Raw genomic sequence first — 21,076 nt, 5'->3', positions numbered from 1 at the left:
CGGGATCCCTCGACACTTGTCAACATCAGGTTTGCTTTCGGGATCCTTCGACACTTGTGATCCACACCGTAAGGTGAGGTTTGCTTTCGGGATCCCTCGGCACTTGTGATCCACACCGTAAGGTCATGTTTGCTTTCGGGATCCCTCGGCACTTGTGATCCACATTGTAAGGTGAGATTTTCTTTCGGGATCCCTCGGCACTTGTGAACATCAGGTTTGCTTTCGGGATCCTTCGACACTTGTGATCCACACTGTAAGGTGAGGTTTGCTTTCGGGATCCCTCGGCACTTGTGATCCACACCGTAAGGTCATGTTTGCTTTCGGGATCCCTCGGCACTTGTGATCCACATTGTAAGGTGAGATTTTCTTTCGGGATCCCTCGACACTTGTGAACATCAGGTTTGCTTTCGGGATCCTTCGACACTTGTGATCCACACTGTAAGGTGAGGTTTGCTTTCGGGATCCCTCGGCACTTGTGATCCACACCGTAAGGTCATGTTTGCTTTCGGGATCCCTCGGCACTTGTGATCCACATTGTAAGGTGAGATTTTCTTTCGGGATCCCTCGACACTTGTGAACATCAGGTTTGCTTTCGGGATCCTTCGACACTTGTGATCCACACCGTAAGGTGAGGTTTGCTTTCGGGATCCCTCGGCACTTGTGATCCACACCGTAAGGTCATGTTTGCTTTCGGGATCCCTCGGCACTTGTGATCCACACCGTAAGGTAATGTTTGCTTTCGGGATCCCTCGGCACTTGTGATCCACACTGTAAGGTCAGATTTTCTTTCGGGATCCCTCGGCACTTGTGAACCTCAGGTTTGGTTTCGGGATCCCTCGACACTTGTGATCCACACCGTAAGGTCAGGTTTGCTTTCGGGATCTTTCGACATTTTCACCAAATTTTTCCCTCTTGGTTTATATCACAAAACCATACCAATTCTCTCTAAGAACTTCATAATCACTTTACTGGAAGTCCAAGGATGGATTCTGGAAAGTTTTTCATCATTCTGAGGTCGAATGGACACTTTCTGGGTTTGCGTTCATGTCTGGTTCATGCCTATGCATTTTCCGGCGAGTTGGCCGGAAAATCCATGCAATAAAACGTGTTTTCCTCCGTAATCCGACCTTCAAATTAGATGGTTACAAGGCCTACGTCCTTCTGGAAGAGAGGACATCTCAACCATGTGCCCAAGTCCGACCATCCCGCACCTTCGCCGCCTCCGGTCATCTTCTCCGGCGGGACCTTTGCCGGAAAATTCACAACGCCCATAATTTTACAGAGAATCTTTTCTGCAAGATCTTGGCCTTTTGAGCTAATTTCTAACATCAGATTCATCATTACATGTTTAAAAACGTGACTTATCTTACTCACATGAATTGCAACCTCTTGAATAATGTGTGTGCCATCGGAAATCGTATTCTGTATAAGGTGAATTAAAGCCTGTTGAATATAAATGTACAAAATGCAAAGTTCACAATTCCATTTGTTCGGCCTAGCGGGAGATGTTTCCCCAATTTTGTCTCATGACCTGGGATCGAATCTCAACTCCCGTAATTGCGTATTTTTTTAGGTCTATGCAAATTTTATTTTATTATATTCAATAACCAACTTAATAATAATAATATATTAAATGCATAGGAAAACAACAAATGTGATTGGCCCCAGTGGTTGATGCAACATCTTCTATGTCCCATGTCCAGGGATCGAATCTCACATCTGACACTTTTCCCCTAAATTCCGTTTTTTTTCCTTCGACACGTACTTATAATATTCATATTAAAATAATCAGCAATAAAAGATTTAAAATAAGAACCAGCCCAGTGGTTATAAACTTTGCATTTGAATGCTTTGAGGTCCTGGGTTCAACACCTCAAACCTTTTTTTTTCTTTTTCATTGGTTTGCTAAATACAAAAACATTAGATATGAAGGAGGTAAATAACCCAGTGCTATACCACGGTCTGTTAATAAGATACCATAGTGCAAATTACATATCAAGATAATAATAATTGTCCTAAACAAAAACACAACATAGTGCACATTAAAGTGTCTACACCAGATGCTATTAGCTAACAACATTGTCGTTAATCAATCCACAAACTACCACAACCTAAACAAAAGTCTATCAAAGTGTCTTCACCATCTACTCCTCCACAACTTCATCCCCAACAACATCAATCTTCTCCACTGCTTTCACTAACATAAATGCGTGCAGCCTTGGCCTTCCGCTCAACTTCATTTAAGTAACCCACAAACTGTGTCAAAATAATAGTTTAGTTACAAAATTTTAAAACATAATCTTGGTGGACAATATTTAATCCCTTACAGGAACACATTCACACTTACATTTGGGACTTGGGTAGAAGATCCAGGTTCACATATGCGAATCCCAGGGTATGATGGCAAATTTTGACATTGAGGAAATTGAGGGAACATAGTGAACCCATCCATGTTGTTCATTCCAGGATGAAAAAAGTCCTGAGTCATAGGAGTCATAAAAGGATAATCCAAATCTTGAGAACAAGCTTCATTATCAATCTGATCCTGTAAAGCAGAGTTAAATCTCAAATGCTCATGCTATTAACATATAATCTACTGAACAAAAAGGAATGGCACAAGGATAATTACCTTGCCTTTTCCTTTGCCTTTTCCACCAACTTCAGGCATTGTTACATTATATGGCAATACCTCATCAACCTACACACACAAATCAATTTAAATCACTGCTAAAATGAAGTAGGGTAGAAAAAATATTATAGTTTAAGAACTCAGAATGTATACTTACCTCATCAAGCTCCATAGATGAATCACTCATATCAGCGGCGTGTGAACCAACTCCTTGACCCTCACGCATTTCCGGGCATGTACGAATTGTATGACCAGGCATTCTGCATCTTGAGCATAACCTTATCTTCTTCCCACCTTTCTTCTTCCGGCCCTTTGTGATCACCACAGCGGGATCACCAATCAAGAATGGTCCAGTGTGTACGCTTTTGTTTCTCACCCTACGCATTTGAACACTTTCAGCCAACTTATATATGTCCTGCAAAACTTGAGAGAAATCATTCACATTCTCACAAGCTATTTCACTTAGTATGTTGCAAGCAGCAGAAAGCACACCCCTCCTTAACATCGCCAATTTCTTTGAATCATTGCCAACAACAGTGTCATTAATCTGATTCATGTAGTCCACCTTAGCCGTCCTTGACCACCGTTTACATATAAGACTATCAGGAACTTTAGCCAGTCTCTCATTTCTCATTGCACATATCATGTGAGAACAAGGAATTCCATAATACTCAAAGTGACCACAATCACACACAAACTTTGAAGAATTCTTGTCATATAAAACCACATACTCACGCCTTTCATACAAAGCCTTGTTCATCTTCACCATCACCACATCATTGACCTCGGTCCTTTGGATAATATTTAAGCCACCCACATATTGAATCTGAGTTTTAACTTCATTGAACATGCTCCTTGTCAATTTCTGGGAGAAACCTCGCTCAATATAACCAAGGGAAGTAGTGGGCAAAGGCTCCGTATACATTGTGTTAAAATCAGCAACTAACTCATTGTGTCGGTACTCCTTCACAACCCTCTCAAAATTATGAATGAAATCAATCAGACTGTTTTTACATTGAACATAGCTCTTGATGAATGAATTGATCCCTTCACACATTGACGTGGTTCTTATGCCTGCAAAGAATTTGTCCCCCATAAATGCAGTTGCCCACATTTCTTTCATCCCATACATTCTTGTCAACCACTCATCATCACCAAATCCATACTTCTCCATAACCTTAGCCCAAACACGGTCAAATCTATCCGGATTGAAGTTGCCATAAATCAGAACTTTAAAATCATCCAAAAAGTCTGAATTCTTAAGTTTCTGTAGCGCTTTTTGTTGAATATGCCAACCACACAACCTGTGACGGGCATTAGGAAAGACACAACTTATTGCTTCTTTCATAGCTAAATCACCATCTGTTACAACACCTTTTGGGTGCTTTTGAAACATACACTCAGCAAATGTCTCCAAAACCCACTTATAAGTCTCGATCGACTCATCCGTGACCAAAGCACAAGCAAAAACTGTTGTCTGCCCATGATGATTGTAGCCACAGAAAATCACAAGAGGCTTATTATACTTGTTCCTCTTATAGGTGCTGTCAAAGGCAATTACATCGCCAAAAGCATGGTAATCCACTCTGCTAACTCCATCACTCCAAAATAAGTCCTTGAGATTTTCATCTTCAGTTTTAGTATACTTGGAGAAAAACATTGGATCACCCTCAGCCTTAGCCTGAAAATATGACAAAGCAGCAACTGCATCTCCGTTACCTACCCTTATCCGCTTCTCCTTATCAATGTGATTGAACAGATCCTTCTTCGTAAAACCCAATGCCTCATGACTACCTTTCTGCCCCAGCATCAAGCCCATTATGTTGCAAGTCCTCACCCCATGTAGCTTAAGGCTATTAATCTGAGCCTTGTCAGAATCATTGAGGTGCCGAAAGGAAGAAATCAAGTGGACTTTATCCACAGGTGCCAGAACATGGTTGTGATTCTTGACAAAGTAACCAACTCTCCACTTACCTGAGTTGCTTTCAAATCGAACACGGAAGCGAGCTGGACATGACACCCTGGTAATTCCCTTTGCAACTCTAACCCGGTCCCTCCGCTGCAAGTATTTTCTATGCCTCACCCCCTCTTTGCTGCATACCAGTTGACGAGTAACAATGTAACCGTTAGCAGAACGATAGACATTGTCTCTCCTTACACCAAAACCATAACACTGAGCATATCTTTCATAGAACTTAATCACATCCTCTTCAGAATCAAATTCCATACCCATTATATCATCTTCTGTCAAATCTAATATGCTCTTCTCATACACAGCACCATGATCGTCCTCATCCTCCACTACAGTAGAACCACCATTTTCCACATCATTATCAGTCCCATTGTTACCTAAACTGACATGGGCTTCTTCCTCTCCATTTTCACCAGCTTGTACATTACTTTCCATTACCTAACCAATTTCAGTACATTTTCAGATAAAAAAAATATCCAACCTCAACTAAATCAACACAACAAACACAACCTAAATTCACCATTTCAGAAAGACCTAACCTTGAAAAACAAATAAATCGAAAGAGACACACACAATTACTAAATAAAGAGGAGAAGGACTTACGTCAACACAAAATAGCTTAGAACCCTAAATGTCGAATCCGGAAAGAAACCCACAAACAAACACTTCAAATAGCTTCAGGAGCTGTCCAACAAGCCTTCGCTGCTTAGAGTGGAGGCTTCAACGCCGATAACAAACCCTTCGCCGCCGTTGTCACCTTCACCGCCGTGCACTCTTTGTTTATGCTCCCTCCAAAAGTGACAACCCACTTCAATTTCCCTCTCAGAAATTCAAAGCCTGGAAATGTGTTAACCACATGGGGCCCACACGGGTTCACTAACCTTAACTCAAGTGGGATATAATAATAAGGAATAATAAATATGTCTTTTTTCTTTTTTTACGGTATATGTTTAAAATTGAAACACATATTTAAATACGGTGCCAGGTGTCGATCCCCCATTGGTACACAACATAATGCGTCAGTCTTGTATCATACATTGGGGGTATGGTAGAATCCACCCTATCAAGCTAACGAAGAATATACGCTTTATTTTTGGGTAAACGAATATACGCTTTTAGGCCTTAATAAAAGCTACAGGTAGTTGAATCTTTCATTGGAATTATTCAAAAATTCAAAAATTAAGTAAGGAGTAAGGACTATCAATAATACTCTTCTTGGTTGTTCAAAAATTCCCGATAGACCCGAGCTTAATTTTTCACTATGAATTTTAGTTAATTACTGTTTCATACGAATAGAACTAGAATTCCAGTGGCGCGCAGTCCAATTACATAGTCAGGGTCGATTTAAGGGTAAAGCCACCCACCAAGAGCTTTAGCCCCCCTCCCTAAAAAAAAAAAGGTTAAATATGTTTTTTGTCCCTAAAATTTGGCCGAATTCCGGTTTTCGTCCCTCGCCGGCGTAACTTCCGGATTACGCCCCCAGACTATGGCCGGTGTTTGGTATTCGTCCCTGCCGGAGGGATTGCGTTGACTGCCGCTGCCACATGTCACTTAAAGCCCATGTGGCATTGCCACATCAATTAATGAAGCTAATGTGGAAAATAGTATCCTAATAAAACCTACTACTGAATAATGCAATCCCTCTCCATAGATCAACAACAACGCACAGAAAGAGAAAGATGAAAATTCCTTGCCTTTGCAACGATCAGCCACCTCCAACAACATGACAGCCAGCTTGTATGAAGAGTCAAAGAGAAAGAGAAGAGGGGATAAACCCAAGTCAAATCACAACAACAAATTCAACAAACTCAGAATCCAACAGGATAAAACCCAGCGCCAATCCCTTCCCCCTTTTCCACCACCAATAAACCCCAACCCAGATCCGGTCTAGAGTTCCTCTTGCTTGTGGGCCTGGAGTGATATAGAGAAATCGGGAAAAGAAGAACGCGGGGAGCAGATCCGGTCTTCCAACAACCCCCTGCGCCGAGCGACCACCGCGGAGGTGTGGGTTTTGACTTTTGATGGTGGTGGCCGCAGCGGTTTCGATGGTGCTGGGGATTCCAGTGGAAGAGATGAGAAACGGTGGTGTGCTGGGGATGTTAGTCGTGCACGGCTCTGATGCTCTGAGAAAACGAGGTCACAGGTGAGAAAAAGCTTCAATCTGACGAAGGTGCTAGGTTTTCTTTGATCTTCCTCAGAAGAAAAACGGGAATGAGTTTCAGATTAAGGAGGTGAACAAAAAAAAATGTGAATGGGTTTCTTTATTGCTTGGATCTTAGATTAGGAGATAATTAGGGTTTTTTTCATTAATTTTATTTGGAAATAATTTTTTTCCACATCAGCTTCATTAATTGACGTGGCAATATCACATGGGCTTTAAGTGACATGTTGCACATGCAGTCAACGCAATCCCTCTAGCAGGGATGAATACCAAACACCGGCCATAGTCTGGGGGCGTAATCCGGAAGTTACGCCGGCGAGGGACGAAAACCAAATTCCAGCCAAGGTTTAGGGACGAAAAACATATTTAAAAAAGGCTCCAAAAAGAGGCATCACTTTAAATTTTGTTTTAAGTCTCATTTAGTGTTAGATCAACCCTGAATATAGCCTAAACACTTTTGGTATTATTATAAGTGTTTCTGTGAGGAGACAAAACATATTCGAGGCAAAAACATCTACATTTTAGTATTGGCCAGTTATCTGAGCGATTTTTTTTTCCCACATACTAACATGAAACCTGCTAACCCTTTTGCAAAGTTGAAAGCAGCAAATAAAAACAAGACACAATCTCTTTAGTATCCCCCAAAATGAAAGGGGGGGGGGGGTGAAAATTGATATTACCTCAATGCAAGGCATAGTCCAATAAACTGAGATTACCTTAAATAATAAAATAATGTAACAAATGCAATAAGAAATATTTACATCAATGGAGAGTGGGCATAATATATATGTCCACCCCTCAACCATGATACATATAATGCACTACTTAAGAGTCCATTTGCAATCAATAAAGTTCAATAAATATACCCAAACAGATTGTAAACATATATACATACGGTACTGTAGTGATTAGAAATGGATCTAGAAGCATGATGTTGTGAAGGTAATATATACATATAAATTCGTAAAAAAATTAACATATACTATTAGAAGTAAGAGTATTTTTTACCAAATGAGACAATAGTGAGAGAGATTTTTTACCAAAAAGGTAATAAAAAATAACATATTTTTACTATTTAAGTGAGAACATTTAGCAATATGAACACAAGTGGAGATAATTTTCATTATAGTGACAGATAAGTGGGGGCAATTTTTACTATAGTGATACACTAGTGATTGATTGCAATCTTTCACCATGCCCAAAATGTTATCCTAAAACTAGACCCACCATAACATGTGAAGTGAGTATCATCAAAGGCATTAGAAACAGAATCGGGGCAATTGTTCTCAACAAGTTGTGTGTATTCATTCAGCTCACACTTTTGAGGAGAAGCAAAGGCTCCAGTGCAACAATCCTTTTTTTGACCAGTGGTATAACATGCACTCTTGCAACCAACCTTTCTCTCTTCATGACTGTACACAGCTAACCAATCAGGGCAATCATTCCTCATATCCCTGACACAATTTATTTGCTTGCACTCGCCAGTGGATGTGGATAATGAGACTGGCAAATTGAAGCCATATCTTAGGTCTATTTTGTAAGAACTTGTGCCACCTTTTGGAGCCAAGTCGAACTTCAATAGAGTTGCAGGGGGTTTTGGTAGGTTTTGATGGCAATGTATACTTCCAGTGCCACAATCTCCAACATCACAACGAAAGGCAGCGTTTGGGTCTCCACTGCATCCAGTTCTTGCCCATATTGTGCCTGACCATGAATCAGGGGCTTTGATATAATATATATCTCTAGGCTCCAATTTGAACCCTGTGGGAAGTATTTGGTGCCCTGTTTTGGTATAAACACCTGGCCAAATGGTTTGATGACCACCATTTAGCAACATGATTTCAACATTACCAGCATATTGGTCAGGTTTTCCAGTAGCATTTCCTGTTGAGAACAAAATGGTAAGGAACATTAAAGATAATAGCACTTGATGAACCTCCGATCCATTGATCAGAGTGACAATGCACTTGCCTTTCAATACTATATATTTTTGAATGTTTTTTTATACTAGCCAATAAATTGCTTGACAATTGCTAATTTAGAAAAAAAGAAAGATAGATATATACACATGGTGAAAACAAAATGTTTTCCATTTTTTCAGCATTGCTTCAGTCAAATTGATGGATAAGATCTCCATTTCTCTATTAATCATCCATTAATTGTGTAATTTTAAATTGGGATTGAAATTAATTTATTTATTTCATGGATGTTAGTAAGCTTTAGTTGTTGTGCAGTTTTTTTTTCCTTTTCAATATTTGATTTTTGAATTATTCTTGTAAATCTAAAGAAATGCGCATAGAAATTTGATCAAAAATTCATGCTACAAACATATTCAATGAAAACTAATAAACAAAAAAGATGATTTGCTTCAACTTTCAAATGAAGAGTACGTGGGGACACATGCATGGTCACTCCTCAAGCCATGATACATATGATGGTTGTGATTGATGACAAGTGAATGTTAAGTTGAAGTAAAAAAAGCCCTATACGATATAAAAAAATTGCACAAAATTAAAAATTTCAAACATTACCTGCATGTGGATAAGGCTTTCCAGCACCATTTCCTTTTGAGAACAAAAGGGTGAGGAGCATAAAAGACAATAGCACTTGAACCTCCATTGATCACAGTGACAATGCATGCACTTGTCTTTTAATAATATCTTTGAATGCTTTTTATACTAGCCAATTAGGATAAATTAGAAACCATTTAGGGCACATCATTGAGCAACAAGGTAGGTTAATGTAATAATTACTTTGAGTAATTTTTTGTTTGTTGTGGCAACATGATATGATAACACAATCCTAACTCTTATCATATCATATTTATCATGTGTAAGACTTATCATGGGTGGAGAGTTGTTTAAGAACTTATCCTGACAATATAAGATAATTTATTTATTTTCATTTTCACCCTGACAATATACAGTTATAAAATTTATTTATTTTTATTCTCATTCCAAATTAAAATTATTTCAATATATATAACTTTTATAAGTTATAATATATTAATTAATAAATAATTTTTTATTTATTAGGAAATTAAAGAATTTAAATAATCATTATAATTGTAAATTATTAAATAATTTTACTTTTATTAGGAAATTAATCAAATTAAATAATCATTTTTCTTTGAAACTAAATGAAATAATCATTCAATATTATTTTTTTGTACAATTGCTTCCAATATGATACATTGATACATTGATACTTCCTATATATGTATGAGTTAGGTATGAGAGGTCTAGAGATCAATCACCGAAGGGTGCCATTTATCTTTCATATGTAAAATAAATAAATAAATATATATGATATAATATCTATATCTATATACTATTAAAAAGAAAATCGTTATCCAAAACAATTTTACACATGACATTCCAAGAATCAATTTCATCCCACCCCCTCTCTGGCTGACAAGTGTCACAGCCAGAGAGACTCACACAAATTAATTATCCTAAGTGATTTCCCTATAATTTTGTTTGTTTGTCCCCCCATTAAATGAAAAAGTTATAAATAAAGTTAATAACATAATGTTTTAAATTTTGTTTGTTTAAATTAATATATACAAGGATCCGGAAATGTTAATAACGTAATATTTTAAGTTAATATACACAACCTCAATATAATATACATGGTTTATTATATCACGGCTCAAGGTTTATTTTAATATAGTATTCTAGGTTTATTATATTCAAGGTTTTGCAATTAATTATTTTTTTCGTTCAAATTCCTTTTAAGGAAATTACTTTGTGTTATCTATTTAAGGAAATTACTTTTTGCAATTAATTATATATTTCCTTCAAATTCCTTAAATAGACAACTTAATTATATTAAGTTGTATTTACACTCATAAAACACATTAAATGCAATATTAAATAAATGGTAAATCCGTTTTTTTTAAATCCCATTTGAAATAATTTTTTACATTTTAATGCAATGACAATTTGTTTAAGGAAATTCTTTTTCGAATTTCATTGATTAATTCTAATTAGTTTAATTATAACCGTTGATTACCATCACTTAATTTAATTATGTATCATTGACAATTTTAAACATTTAATTCGTTTACATATTTAAAAAATCATAATACAACATTTAATACTAATTACTATTGCTTCCTTAAATCAAGTCAACGTGAATTTGTTCATCTTAAATCAAGTCAACGTGAATTTGTTCATTTTAATTCAAAACTAAAAAAAAAAACGAATTCAGGGTAGAACATCACAAGTTGCTGAAACGTTGGCCAATATCTTACAATGCATTCTTGGATACGAAATAAAACTGTTTTAAATATATATTTAGAAATAACTTTATGTGATAGAAATAAATTTGGTTTCAAAATAAAATTAATTTTAAATATTATATAATATTTTATATCTAATGCTATAAAATTTGCATTTATTTTTTTGATATAATTAAACTGCATTAGTATAAATCAATATCTGAAATTAATGTCCAATTAGTATAGTTTTTATGTGTTGCCAATATTAATGGGATATTACAATTATTATGTATGAAATTAAGTGAAACTTAATTGTAGATTTCAATGAAAATGATGATGATCATTTAACATTAATTGGTTAATTTTTTTTTTAAAATACTGAGTGTTGGGAACTTAAATAAGGAAATTAAATTAAATAAGGAAATAAGATTAAATGATAAAAATTAAAACTGTTTAGTTAATTAAGATCCTTTGATTTTTCTGGTGTATAATAAAACCGTTTTAATTCCTCATATTGTTGTTTTTAATGCTTGACTTTTTAGTCATTTAAATTTAAACTAAGTACCATGAAATGGAAGGATTGAAAATCAGCAAAAAGTCTTCCTCAAATTTGACTTCAGATAGGGCGGTTACAAATTACAAATCCGAAATTATTCAAATGAATTGATTTAATTTATTTTCATTAGACATGTCTTAATTCTCCAAAAATCAATTTCAAATTTGAATGAAAATAACATATTCTATTTGAGGAATTGTCAAATCGATCACAAATAGAAGTATATACCACATAAATTTCCACAACTATTTTTCATTCCCCTCCAACACTTATGTCTCCTAGCTCTTGCCACTTTTACTAAATCTCTAGAACAAATTTTTCATCTAATTTAAATATATTTTTCATAATTTTAAATAATTTTAGGATTAAATATATATGAAATTTTTGTCAAACTTTGCAATTGGTGTGATACTCATTGTGATTTATTTTGTTTGGTTGAATGCTCATCTTTTTTTTTTGTATCTTAATTCATTAATACATGTCTAAATAATGAGATCAATATTTGTCGTGCAACACACGGGGTAAAAACGCTAGTAAATGGTGAAAACGAGATGATTTCCATGTTTCCAGCACTGCCTCTCTGTCTAATTGATGGATAAGATCTCAATTGCTCTTTAATTTTGATCTCTATTAATTATATAATTTCAAATTGTGGTTGAAATTAATTTTTGTTTTGCGTTTGTTTTAGAAAAATGAGATCCAATATAATTCACACAAGCGACTTGAGGGATTAAAATTAAGAATTTAATGTGTGTGCATTGTCAGTGTAAATTTTGTTTACACAGTCACCCAATTGAATTCTGGCACATCAGCAAATATAATTTTGTTTTAATTAAAATTTAAGGTGAAAGTTATTATTTCACCTACATGGTATGTTGTGATTGGTTGTCAGTACAATGAAATCAAACCAAATAAAGATTAAATAAATAGTGAAATAATGTAACATTAATTTAACTAGAAAGATTTGCTTCAACTTCAAATGAAGAGTGGGGTGGGATACATGGTCACTTCTCAATGCATGATACATATATATATGATGGTGTTTTGTGATTGATGATAAGTGAATGTTTATAATTTCGAGTCAGATAAAGTTGAAGAAAATGAAACTCTCTATACGGACTCCACACTAATATATTAGAATGATGAATTTGACATTCCAAGCTGAGAAAAAGGAACTCCAAATTTGACATTCTTGCGTCTTTCATTCGTAATTGAAAGGGGTAGTGTTTTTATTTTTTTTCTAAAAGAAAGTAGATCAGTCAAGTAAAATATACTGTTTTTTGGGGGAATGAGAGAATAATCAGGTTGAAGAAGTCTCTAGAAGTGAGTTGTCATAAAAATTTAAGTTCTGATTTATCTATTTGATTTGAATCTTATTATGAAATCACACTCTCAAGAACATTATTATTACCAAGCTAATGGCGAATATGCATTTTGAGGCCTTTTTTGAACTCATGCATTTGAGGCCTTAATATCAAACTACAGGTACGTAGTTGAAGCTTTCATTGGAATTATTCAAAAATTAAGAGAGGGACTATCAATAATGCTCTTCATGGTTATTGAAAAATGCCTGATAGGATAGCCCTTAAATTTTTACTATGAATAGAACTAGAATCCCAGTGGCCATCCAACATAGCCTAGCTAGGATAGTTTACTCTTTTGGTACCATTACAAGTGTTTCTGAAAGAAGGCAACCGTGTTCGCAAAAAACATTCACATCTTAGTGTGCTAGCTCTCCGAATGGATTTTTTTTCCACGTACTAATACATGAAACTTGCTAAATACTACTATATTAACCCTTTTTCAAAGTTGAAAACAGCAAATAAAAACAAGAGACAAAGTCCAATAAATTGAGATTACCTAAATAATAAAATAATTTAACAAATGCAACAAGAAATATTTACATCAATGAAGAGTGGGCATAATATATATATGTCCACCCCTCAACCCATGATACATATAATGCACTACTTAATAGTCCATTTGCAATCTAATAAATATCCATCTTGATAAATGTTATCATACCACAATTGTATCATATCTGAGTGATGTGGACCGATAGGAGTTGCTTTGACCATAAACTTTGACTTTTTTTATTTTTCTTTTTAAAAAATAACGAAAAACAAAAACAAAGATTTGTATTAATTATGTCATGGTCCTAACATTTTTGTAATTTCGTTAAGTGGTAACCTAATTTCATGAAATTTCTTTTTTGTGTGTTTTAGGGTTTTCACATTCAAGAAAAGAGATTAAACTTCTTCTTATCCTTCATCATCATCTTCTTCATCAACATCTCCCTCACCAAAGTCAAAACCCCATTTAACCTTCCATAAGAAAGACAGAAAACATGAACACCAAAACCCAGCCACAACACAGATCTGGAAAAGAGAAAAAGAGGAATGAATCACCAAATCGGATCCAGAGCTTTCTATGCACACCCAGTTCGATTTCTTGATCCTTTCACAAACTCCACTTCTTCTTTCTCATGCCGCTTCACCTTCTCAATCATCTTGTCATCTTGTTGCCCTTCCAACGATAGTATTGCTTTTGTATAGCCGCAAACACCGATTTCCCAAGCCTCTCTCATGGGTACATGGGGGACCGGTTCTGAACCAGAAAGATTCATACTTTGTGGACCCTGCTGAGGATTTCACGAATTGGGGGCAGATCTGGGAGGGACACAACATATATCAGAGAAAAGGTTGAAGCTTGGTGATAAATTTCAGGGTTTCTCGTTGGATGGTGGTGTTGAGGTTGGGGAGGATTGGGTTTCTCTCTCCCACCGCAACCCTAACATCAAATCTATAGTGAAGCCCACTTCTTCAATGAAACCCACTTTTTCACCCAAATCAGAACTAAGGAGAAAAGAGGCTATGAAAGGGAGATATTGGATGAAAGAAGAACATGAAGAACAAAGTTTTTGCTTCAAATCTGTTACAGAAATAAAAGAACAAAGTTCCATATGTAACATAACATATATATTTTTTTAATTAAACCCTGAATTTATTTGATTGGGACACATCATCTCATGAATCATACCTCAACTAAGTGTTGTGGTATGGTAGTAAGCACCAAATATCTTTGGTTTGCATCCTAACAGATTGTAAACATATATACGTACTATAGTGATACACTAGTGATTGATTGCAATCTTTCACCATGCCCAAAATGTTATCTGAAAACTAGCCCCACCATGGCATGTGAAGTGAGTGTCATCAAAGGCATTAGAAACAGAATCGGGGCAATTGTTCTCAACAAGTTGTGTGTATTCATTCAGCTCACACTTTTGAGGAGAAGCAAAGGCACCAGTGCAACAATGCTTTGATTCACCAGTGGTGTAACATGCACTTTTGCAACCAATCTTTCTACCTTCATGACTATACACAGCTAACCAATCAGGGCAATCACTCCTTATATCCCTGACCCAATTTATTTCCTTGCACTTGCTAGTGAATGTGGATAATGTGGCTGGGATATTAAAGCCATATCTTAGGTCTATTTTGTAAGAACTTGTGCCACCTTTTGGAGCCAAGTTGAACTTCAATAGAGTTGCAGGGGGTTTTGGTAGGCTTTGATGGCAATGTATATTGTGAGTGCCACAATCTCCAACATCACAATGAAAGGTAGTGTTTGGGTTTCCACTGCATCCAGTTCTTGCCCATATTGTGCCTGACCATGAATCAGGGACTTTGATATGATATATATCTCTTGGCTCCAATTTGAAGCCTGTGGGAACTATTTGGTGCCCTGTTTTGGTATGAACACCTGGCCAAATGGTTTGATGACCACCATTTAGCAACATGATTTCAACTTTACCAGCATATGGATCAGGTTTTCCAGCAGCATTTCCTGTTGAGAAAAAAATGGTGAGGAACATAAATGACAATAGCACTTGAACATCCATTGATCACAGTGGCAATGCCCTTGTGATCACTAGCCAATAAATTGTTTGACAATTGCTAATTTAGAAAGTAAAAAAAAAGATAGATATATACAAATGGTGAAAACAAGATGTTTTCCATTTTTTCAGCATTGCCTCTGTCAAAATTGATGGATAAGATCTCCATTTCTCTTTTGATCATCCATTACTTGTGTAATTTTAAATTGTGGTTGAAATTAAAAAAAAATTCATGGATGTTAATAAGCCTTAGTTGTTGTGCAGGTGTTTGGTTTTTTTCTTTTTCAATATTTGAATTAACTATTTTGATTTTTGAATTATTCTTGTAAATCTAAAGAATTGCCCATAGAAATTTAATTAAAATTTTCACTCTACCAACGGATTCAATGAAAACCTTTAACACTTAGGGATGACAATAGGTAGATTTTGAGATGTTCAATCACATCTGTAGTTCTTGTGAATTTTGCACAAATCTGGTTGAAATTCTTTCATGCTTAATTTTAACATAAACTAATTAACCAGAAAGATTATTTGCTTCAACTTCAAATGAAGAGTGTTGATACATGGTCACTCTCAAGCCATGATACATATGATGGTGTTTTGTGATTGATGATAAGAGAATGCTAATAATTTCGAATCATATCAAGTTGAAGTAGACGAAACCTATACGGATTCCACACTAATATATTAGAATGATGAATTTGACATTCAAAGTTGAGATAAAGGAAAATTACACTAAGCCTATTGAAAGGAAAATATTGAAAGTTACAATTCCAAAAAGTGAGAAGTGAAAGTTAACTCCTACTACCATCAATGATTTTCGTCAAATATTGCACCTTTCATTTGTAACATATACTCCCTCCGTCCCTAATTATAAGCTAACATTGAGACTTTTTTTGTGTCACTAAATATAAGCTAACCTTGCAAAAGTGAATATTTCTTTCCATATTCACCCTTGCATTTATTGGTAGTGGAGCACCACCATTAGTAGTACAATGATGAAAAAGTGTTATCATAAATAGGGGTAAACATAGAAAGTTGTACATTTTTTTTGAAAATCAATGCATCAATTAAGGCTTTCTTAATAAGTGTGATTTTTACAACTTTAGCTTATAATTAGGGACGGAGGGAGTAGCATATAACTCGTGGGTAGAAGAAATCTTCGTTGACTCATGCGCAGAATGTTATCTTATAACTTAACCCGCCAAAACATGTGAACTTAGATTCATCAAAGGAATTAGAAACTGCAGTGGGACAATTGTTCACAACAAGTTGTGTGTACTCAGTGAGCTCACACGTCTCAGGCGACTCATAGTCACCGGTGCAACAATCCTTCGGGTCACCGGTCGTATAGCATTTACTCTTGCAACCAATCTTAAGCCCTTCACCAAGATCATCATACATAGCTAACCAATCAGGACACTCACTCCTCATATCCCTGTAACATTGTATGTCCTTGCACTTGCTAGTTAACGGGGATATTGCGGCCGGTAAATTGAAGCCGTCACTAAGGTCTATCGCGTAGGCGCTGATGCCGCCTTCTGGAGCTAGGTTGAACTTAAACAAAGTAGCAGGGGTGTCTGGTTTGTTCCGAAAACAATGTGTGTGGTTAGTCCCGCAGTCGCCAACATCACAGTGAAAGCTGGTGTTGTGGTGTCCTCTGCATCCGGTTCTTGCCCATATTGTCCCTGACCATGAATCAGGCACTTTGAGATGATATGTGTCCTTAGACCTCAGTTTGAACCCTGTGGGAGTTACTGTGTACCCTGCCATGGTATGAACACCCGGCCAAATGGTTTCATAACAATCATTTATCAACATGATTTCAACATCATCGACATATGGATCAATTTCTCCAACGTATGAATTATGTTCTGCAACAACATTATTTCCTCTTGAGAACAGAATGGTGAGGAAGATAGAAGACAATAGCACTTGAACCTCCATTGATGTCACTCACAATACTTTTGTCTTTCAAGTTCTTTTGTACCAGCAGGACGATTGCCAATTATGGAAAATCATAGATCCATATAAATGTAAAAAATGGGGTTTTTTTTCCATCTTTCCAACATTGCCTCTACCAAATTGATGGACATTGCTCTTATGATCATCCATTGATTGTTTAATTTTGAATTGTGGCTGAATTGACTTTATATGATAATAACTTAATATCCCTCAGTTTTTATGGCGGTGATTTTTTTTTTCTGTTTAAATGTTTGAATTAATTGTTTTAATTTTGAATTAACCTCTTACTATATTAAGAACTAATTGGTAGAAAACCTGGTTGAAAATTTTCCATTAGTGAGTAGGATCCAGTTCTTATGAACTTTCCTCAAATTTTAAGCCCTTCAGTTAGTGATTAGTTTCACTTTCTAGTCAGACTATATTGAGCAGGACATTTTATCAAGCACACAACATGCTTATAGCAAAATGGCATTGCAAAACAAAGTTTGCATTATACATAAATGTTTTCAAATGATCAAAGCCGAAAATTTCATTTGTTAATTTTAACTATACAAAAACAAAGTGTGCACTCTACAACTAGAATTTCAACTTGTTTCAGTATTATCATCAGATTTGTTATCAGGGTCTAGTTCACCTTCAGTTTCTTCTGCTGTATCACTGTCAGCAGCCTTCACATCTCCAACCTTTGATACTCGGAACATGGCCAAATGGGTGTCTCCTAGCAATGATAATGACAAAGATTAAGTAGCTAAGTTGAGCTGAAACTTCAAAGATTCATAAAATGTAGCACTCACTAAGCAATCCACAATTTAAGAATTAAAGTTTAATCATGAAATTGTGTCTAGTTTCAGTATTAGCTAGTTGAGACTCATTATGTTGTCCTCATTGCAAATTGTGGTTAAGTACAATTTCATTGAGTTTGAGTTTGATGGTAATTTTGAAGATCCTTCTATAGTTAAGAGCACATGATTATGTAGATAATGAGATCAAACATGGCAAAATTTATTTAACAGCAAAAGGAAAACAAGCAAATACATAGAAATGGTTAGAGTAGGTACCAAATGTAACAAGACTCCCAGAAGATACAGGTGAAATTACTCCAGGTCTCAGCCGCTTGTCATCAATGAACGTCCCATTGGTGCTATCCAAATCTGTAACAAGAAGTTTCCCTGGTTTCTTCTGAATGCGTGCGTGCACACCCGACACTACAAGTACAAGTTAAAATTTAAAACGAGGTCCATGTTTGAAGAAATTCAAGAGAACTAAAAAGGTTTAAATGGAAAATAATTATATTTGAATTTGGTTAACTGAGTGGTTCTATGAAAGAGAAACAAAGCATGGGACACTCTGAATAAGGAGCTTATCTAGAGTACTTATACAGGGAATTAATCACAAGACAAACATTCATCCATAGACCACAATCTTCATGTATTTTAAGAGAATAAGGGTGTTGATTGTCTTTATGCTCACATGATTCTACTGTTAACATTCTGCATTGACTAGAGGTATAGGAAAAAAAAGCTCTCATGAAAGTTAGGACAATCCTCACATAGGTCAAGCTCGAATTCTATGATGGTATTAGAGTCTATTTTAGATTCGTTATTAGGCCACCTATGATGGACCATCAGCACCAGTTTAGAATTCTCAAAATCTGTCTTCATAAGTTGGATGTATGCTTGTAATTATAGGATAACTTAGAAGATTCAAAATAAATAACAAATTGTCATACCTGTTGCAACTGGGATCACCAGATCAGCTTTCTCAGGAACACGTCCAACAGTCACTACACTCTAAATAATACAAAACACGCCATTTAAGCTGAAGCATACTCAGTAACATGGATTATTGATGCTAAATTTACTTACAGAAGCAATTTCATATGCACCTGGCATATCGACCTTGAAGCCTATGTGCCTTGTGTCACCATCTCCTATTAAAATATAATTGGTTTTGTTTCCAACATGATGAAACACCTTGTCAATCTTGGGACTTAAAAAAATTCACATTCAAACAAATACTTATAGGGGATAATTTAGGAAGTCCTGTTTATTATGAAGGATTGAGCTGATCTATCTAAGGAAATTAGTAAAGTTTTGCACAATGGTTCATGTAGAACTTTTTGTGTCAAGTTATCTAGTAAGATTGTGAAGCTTGCATTGCCAACAAAATAGTAGGGAAGATGAAACAAAAAAAATGATTTACAATATCCCAATTTGAATGTCCCTGAACTTGAAGAAGCATGTTATATGTTACGGCCACAACAACTGTACAATAGTGTGTTTGGTAACACGTTGGGCGAACTTCAGAATCAATTATGATAGAGTAAAATCAATTCTAGATGATGATATAGAAGTTTGTAGCCACTTTGGAGATATGATTTCAGCCCCAAAATCAATTCTGCTAGAAGCTAGAGAGAGTAGCTTCTTGGTTGAGCATAATAAATTCTCAGATTTTACAACTGAATTTCATGGCATTACCTTACAAAAACCACTTTTTTCATAAATGTATTTAAATATAAATCACATCATTTTAGCTCACGTTTACCATAACAATTTTACTAGAATCAATTATGTGCAGAATATGATCCAAAGGGAGGAAATTCCAGAGATTACTACACTGAGAAGGAAGATGTAACTGACCAACTGGTTCAAGAAGCCATCTTTCTGCAGCTTCTGTTGTTGGGGTTGCAGCCTCTGAGGCATTTATAGCTCCCAGGTTCACCTTTCCTTTTGCTTTCAGTCTAACACCACCTGGTAGCCGAAAAATAAAGCACTTGGGTAGATGATGATGGGTTACTGAACTGAAAGTTACTGAAGTGGCATTGGAGTGAGATGAATTCAACACAGAAGCAGAGCAAGCTTGAGACTTTGGTATTTTTGCAAGGGAGAGAGATTGTACAACAATGCTTTCCATTTGTGCAAGAATTGTTAGCTGTGATTGAAAACTAGTTATTTGCTCATATGGATTGGCCTAGTGGTCCTGGTGATTGAATGGGAGGATAAAGATTAAGGTTGTTCCTGGTGTGATTACATGGGACATGGAGTTGAGTATATGTGGCTGCCATTTAATGCTTGAGTGACAAGAGATTGGATAACTATATCTTGAACCAGTTAATGTTATGTTCTTTTGTTTCACTGTTTTTGTTTTGGATATTTTAATCCCAACTACTATTCTAATATCATTTAGTAATTTAGACTTTTATAAATATTTTTTATAAATTAAATCTTTAGATTAAAATTATAATTTTTTTTAATTGATAAAATGAAATTTTAAATGATTAAATTGTTAAATGATGCATATCTTAAGGATTAAAATAGATTTTTCCCATTGTTCAAGTTGATATTCTTTTTTGGTAGACTGTTGGGTCGTAAATATCATATTATGTATTTTCACAAAATTATTATATATTATAGAAGCATTTCAAAATTGAATAATTAAGGTGTGTCTGTTTGTATCTTTGAATAAAATTATTTCTAGTTACAAATATATTTAAAGAATTTTAACATAATTGAATAATAATAAAAAGCCATTTGAATACAATTACACAGTTAAAAATAGTTGCTTTTGAAATCAAACTTTATATAAAAAAATACATACATAAATTTTTTTTTTTGAATTGAACAAGTACACTTCCTCCATAAATAGAATAATTCATTCTTACCTAATCTAAATT

The 21,076-nt window shown here is 35.4% G+C and overlaps 5 protein-coding genes across 5 annotated transcripts; all 5 read right to left on the bottom strand.

The window, feature by feature from the left end:
• Positions 1-2,175: 2,175 nt before the first annotated feature.
• Positions 2,176-5,036, bottom strand: LOC130725476 (protein FAR1-RELATED SEQUENCE 5-like). The gene is made up of 4 exons (XM_057576700.1): positions 2,787-5,036; positions 2,630-2,698; positions 2,348-2,545; positions 2,176-2,256 (listed from the first exon to the last, which is right to left on the bottom strand). Exons 1-4 carry the CDS (start codon positions 5,034-5,036, stop codon positions 2,176-2,178), a joined length of 2,598 nt encoding a protein of 865 aa, XP_057432683.1.
• A 2,892-nt stretch (positions 5,037-7,928) lies between these two features.
• Positions 7,929-9,381, bottom strand: LOC130725475 (thaumatin-like protein 1b). Its single transcript, XM_057576699.1, has 2 exons — positions 9,294-9,381; positions 7,929-8,646 (listed from the first exon to the last, which is right to left on the bottom strand). The coding sequence occupies exons 1-2, from the start codon at positions 9,379-9,381 to the stop codon at positions 7,952-7,954; spliced, it is 783 nt and encodes a 260-aa protein (XP_057432682.1). The 3' UTR covers positions 7,929-7,951.
• A 5,122-nt stretch (positions 9,382-14,503) lies between these two features.
• On the bottom strand, positions 14,504-15,511 carry LOC130726868 (thaumatin-like protein 1b). The gene has a single exon (XM_057578187.1). The coding sequence runs from the start codon at positions 15,442-15,444 to the stop codon at positions 14,695-14,697; it is 750 nt and encodes a 249-aa protein (XP_057434170.1). The 5' UTR covers positions 15,445-15,511; the 3' UTR covers positions 14,504-14,694.
• Positions 15,512-16,351: 840 nt separating this feature from the next.
• Positions 16,352-17,719, bottom strand: LOC130726127 (thaumatin-like protein 1b). The gene has a single exon (XM_057577356.1). The coding sequence runs from the start codon at positions 17,383-17,385 to the stop codon at positions 16,609-16,611; it is 777 nt and encodes a 258-aa protein (XP_057433339.1). The 5' UTR covers positions 17,386-17,719; the 3' UTR covers positions 16,352-16,608.
• Positions 17,720-17,858: 139 nt separating this feature from the next.
• Positions 17,859-20,462, bottom strand: LOC130726128 (uncharacterized). The gene is made up of 5 exons (XM_057577357.1): positions 20,043-20,462; positions 19,269-19,333; positions 19,133-19,193; positions 18,462-18,608; positions 17,859-18,121 (listed from the first exon to the last, which is right to left on the bottom strand). The coding sequence occupies exons 1-5, from the start codon at positions 20,314-20,316 to the stop codon at positions 17,988-17,990; spliced, it is 681 nt and encodes a 226-aa protein (XP_057433340.1). The 5' UTR covers positions 20,317-20,462; the 3' UTR covers positions 17,859-17,987.
• Positions 20,463-21,076: the final 614 nt, after the last annotated feature.

The sequence above is a fragment of the Lotus japonicus genome, chromosome 6, assembly GCF_012489685.1.
Source record: "Lotus japonicus ecotype B-129 chromosome 6, LjGifu_v1.2".
Lineage (NCBI taxonomy): Eukaryota > Viridiplantae > Streptophyta > Magnoliopsida > Fabales > Fabaceae > Lotus > Lotus japonicus.
Note: the sequence above shows the minus strand (reverse complement) of the source record. Positions and strands in the feature narration are given on the sequence as shown.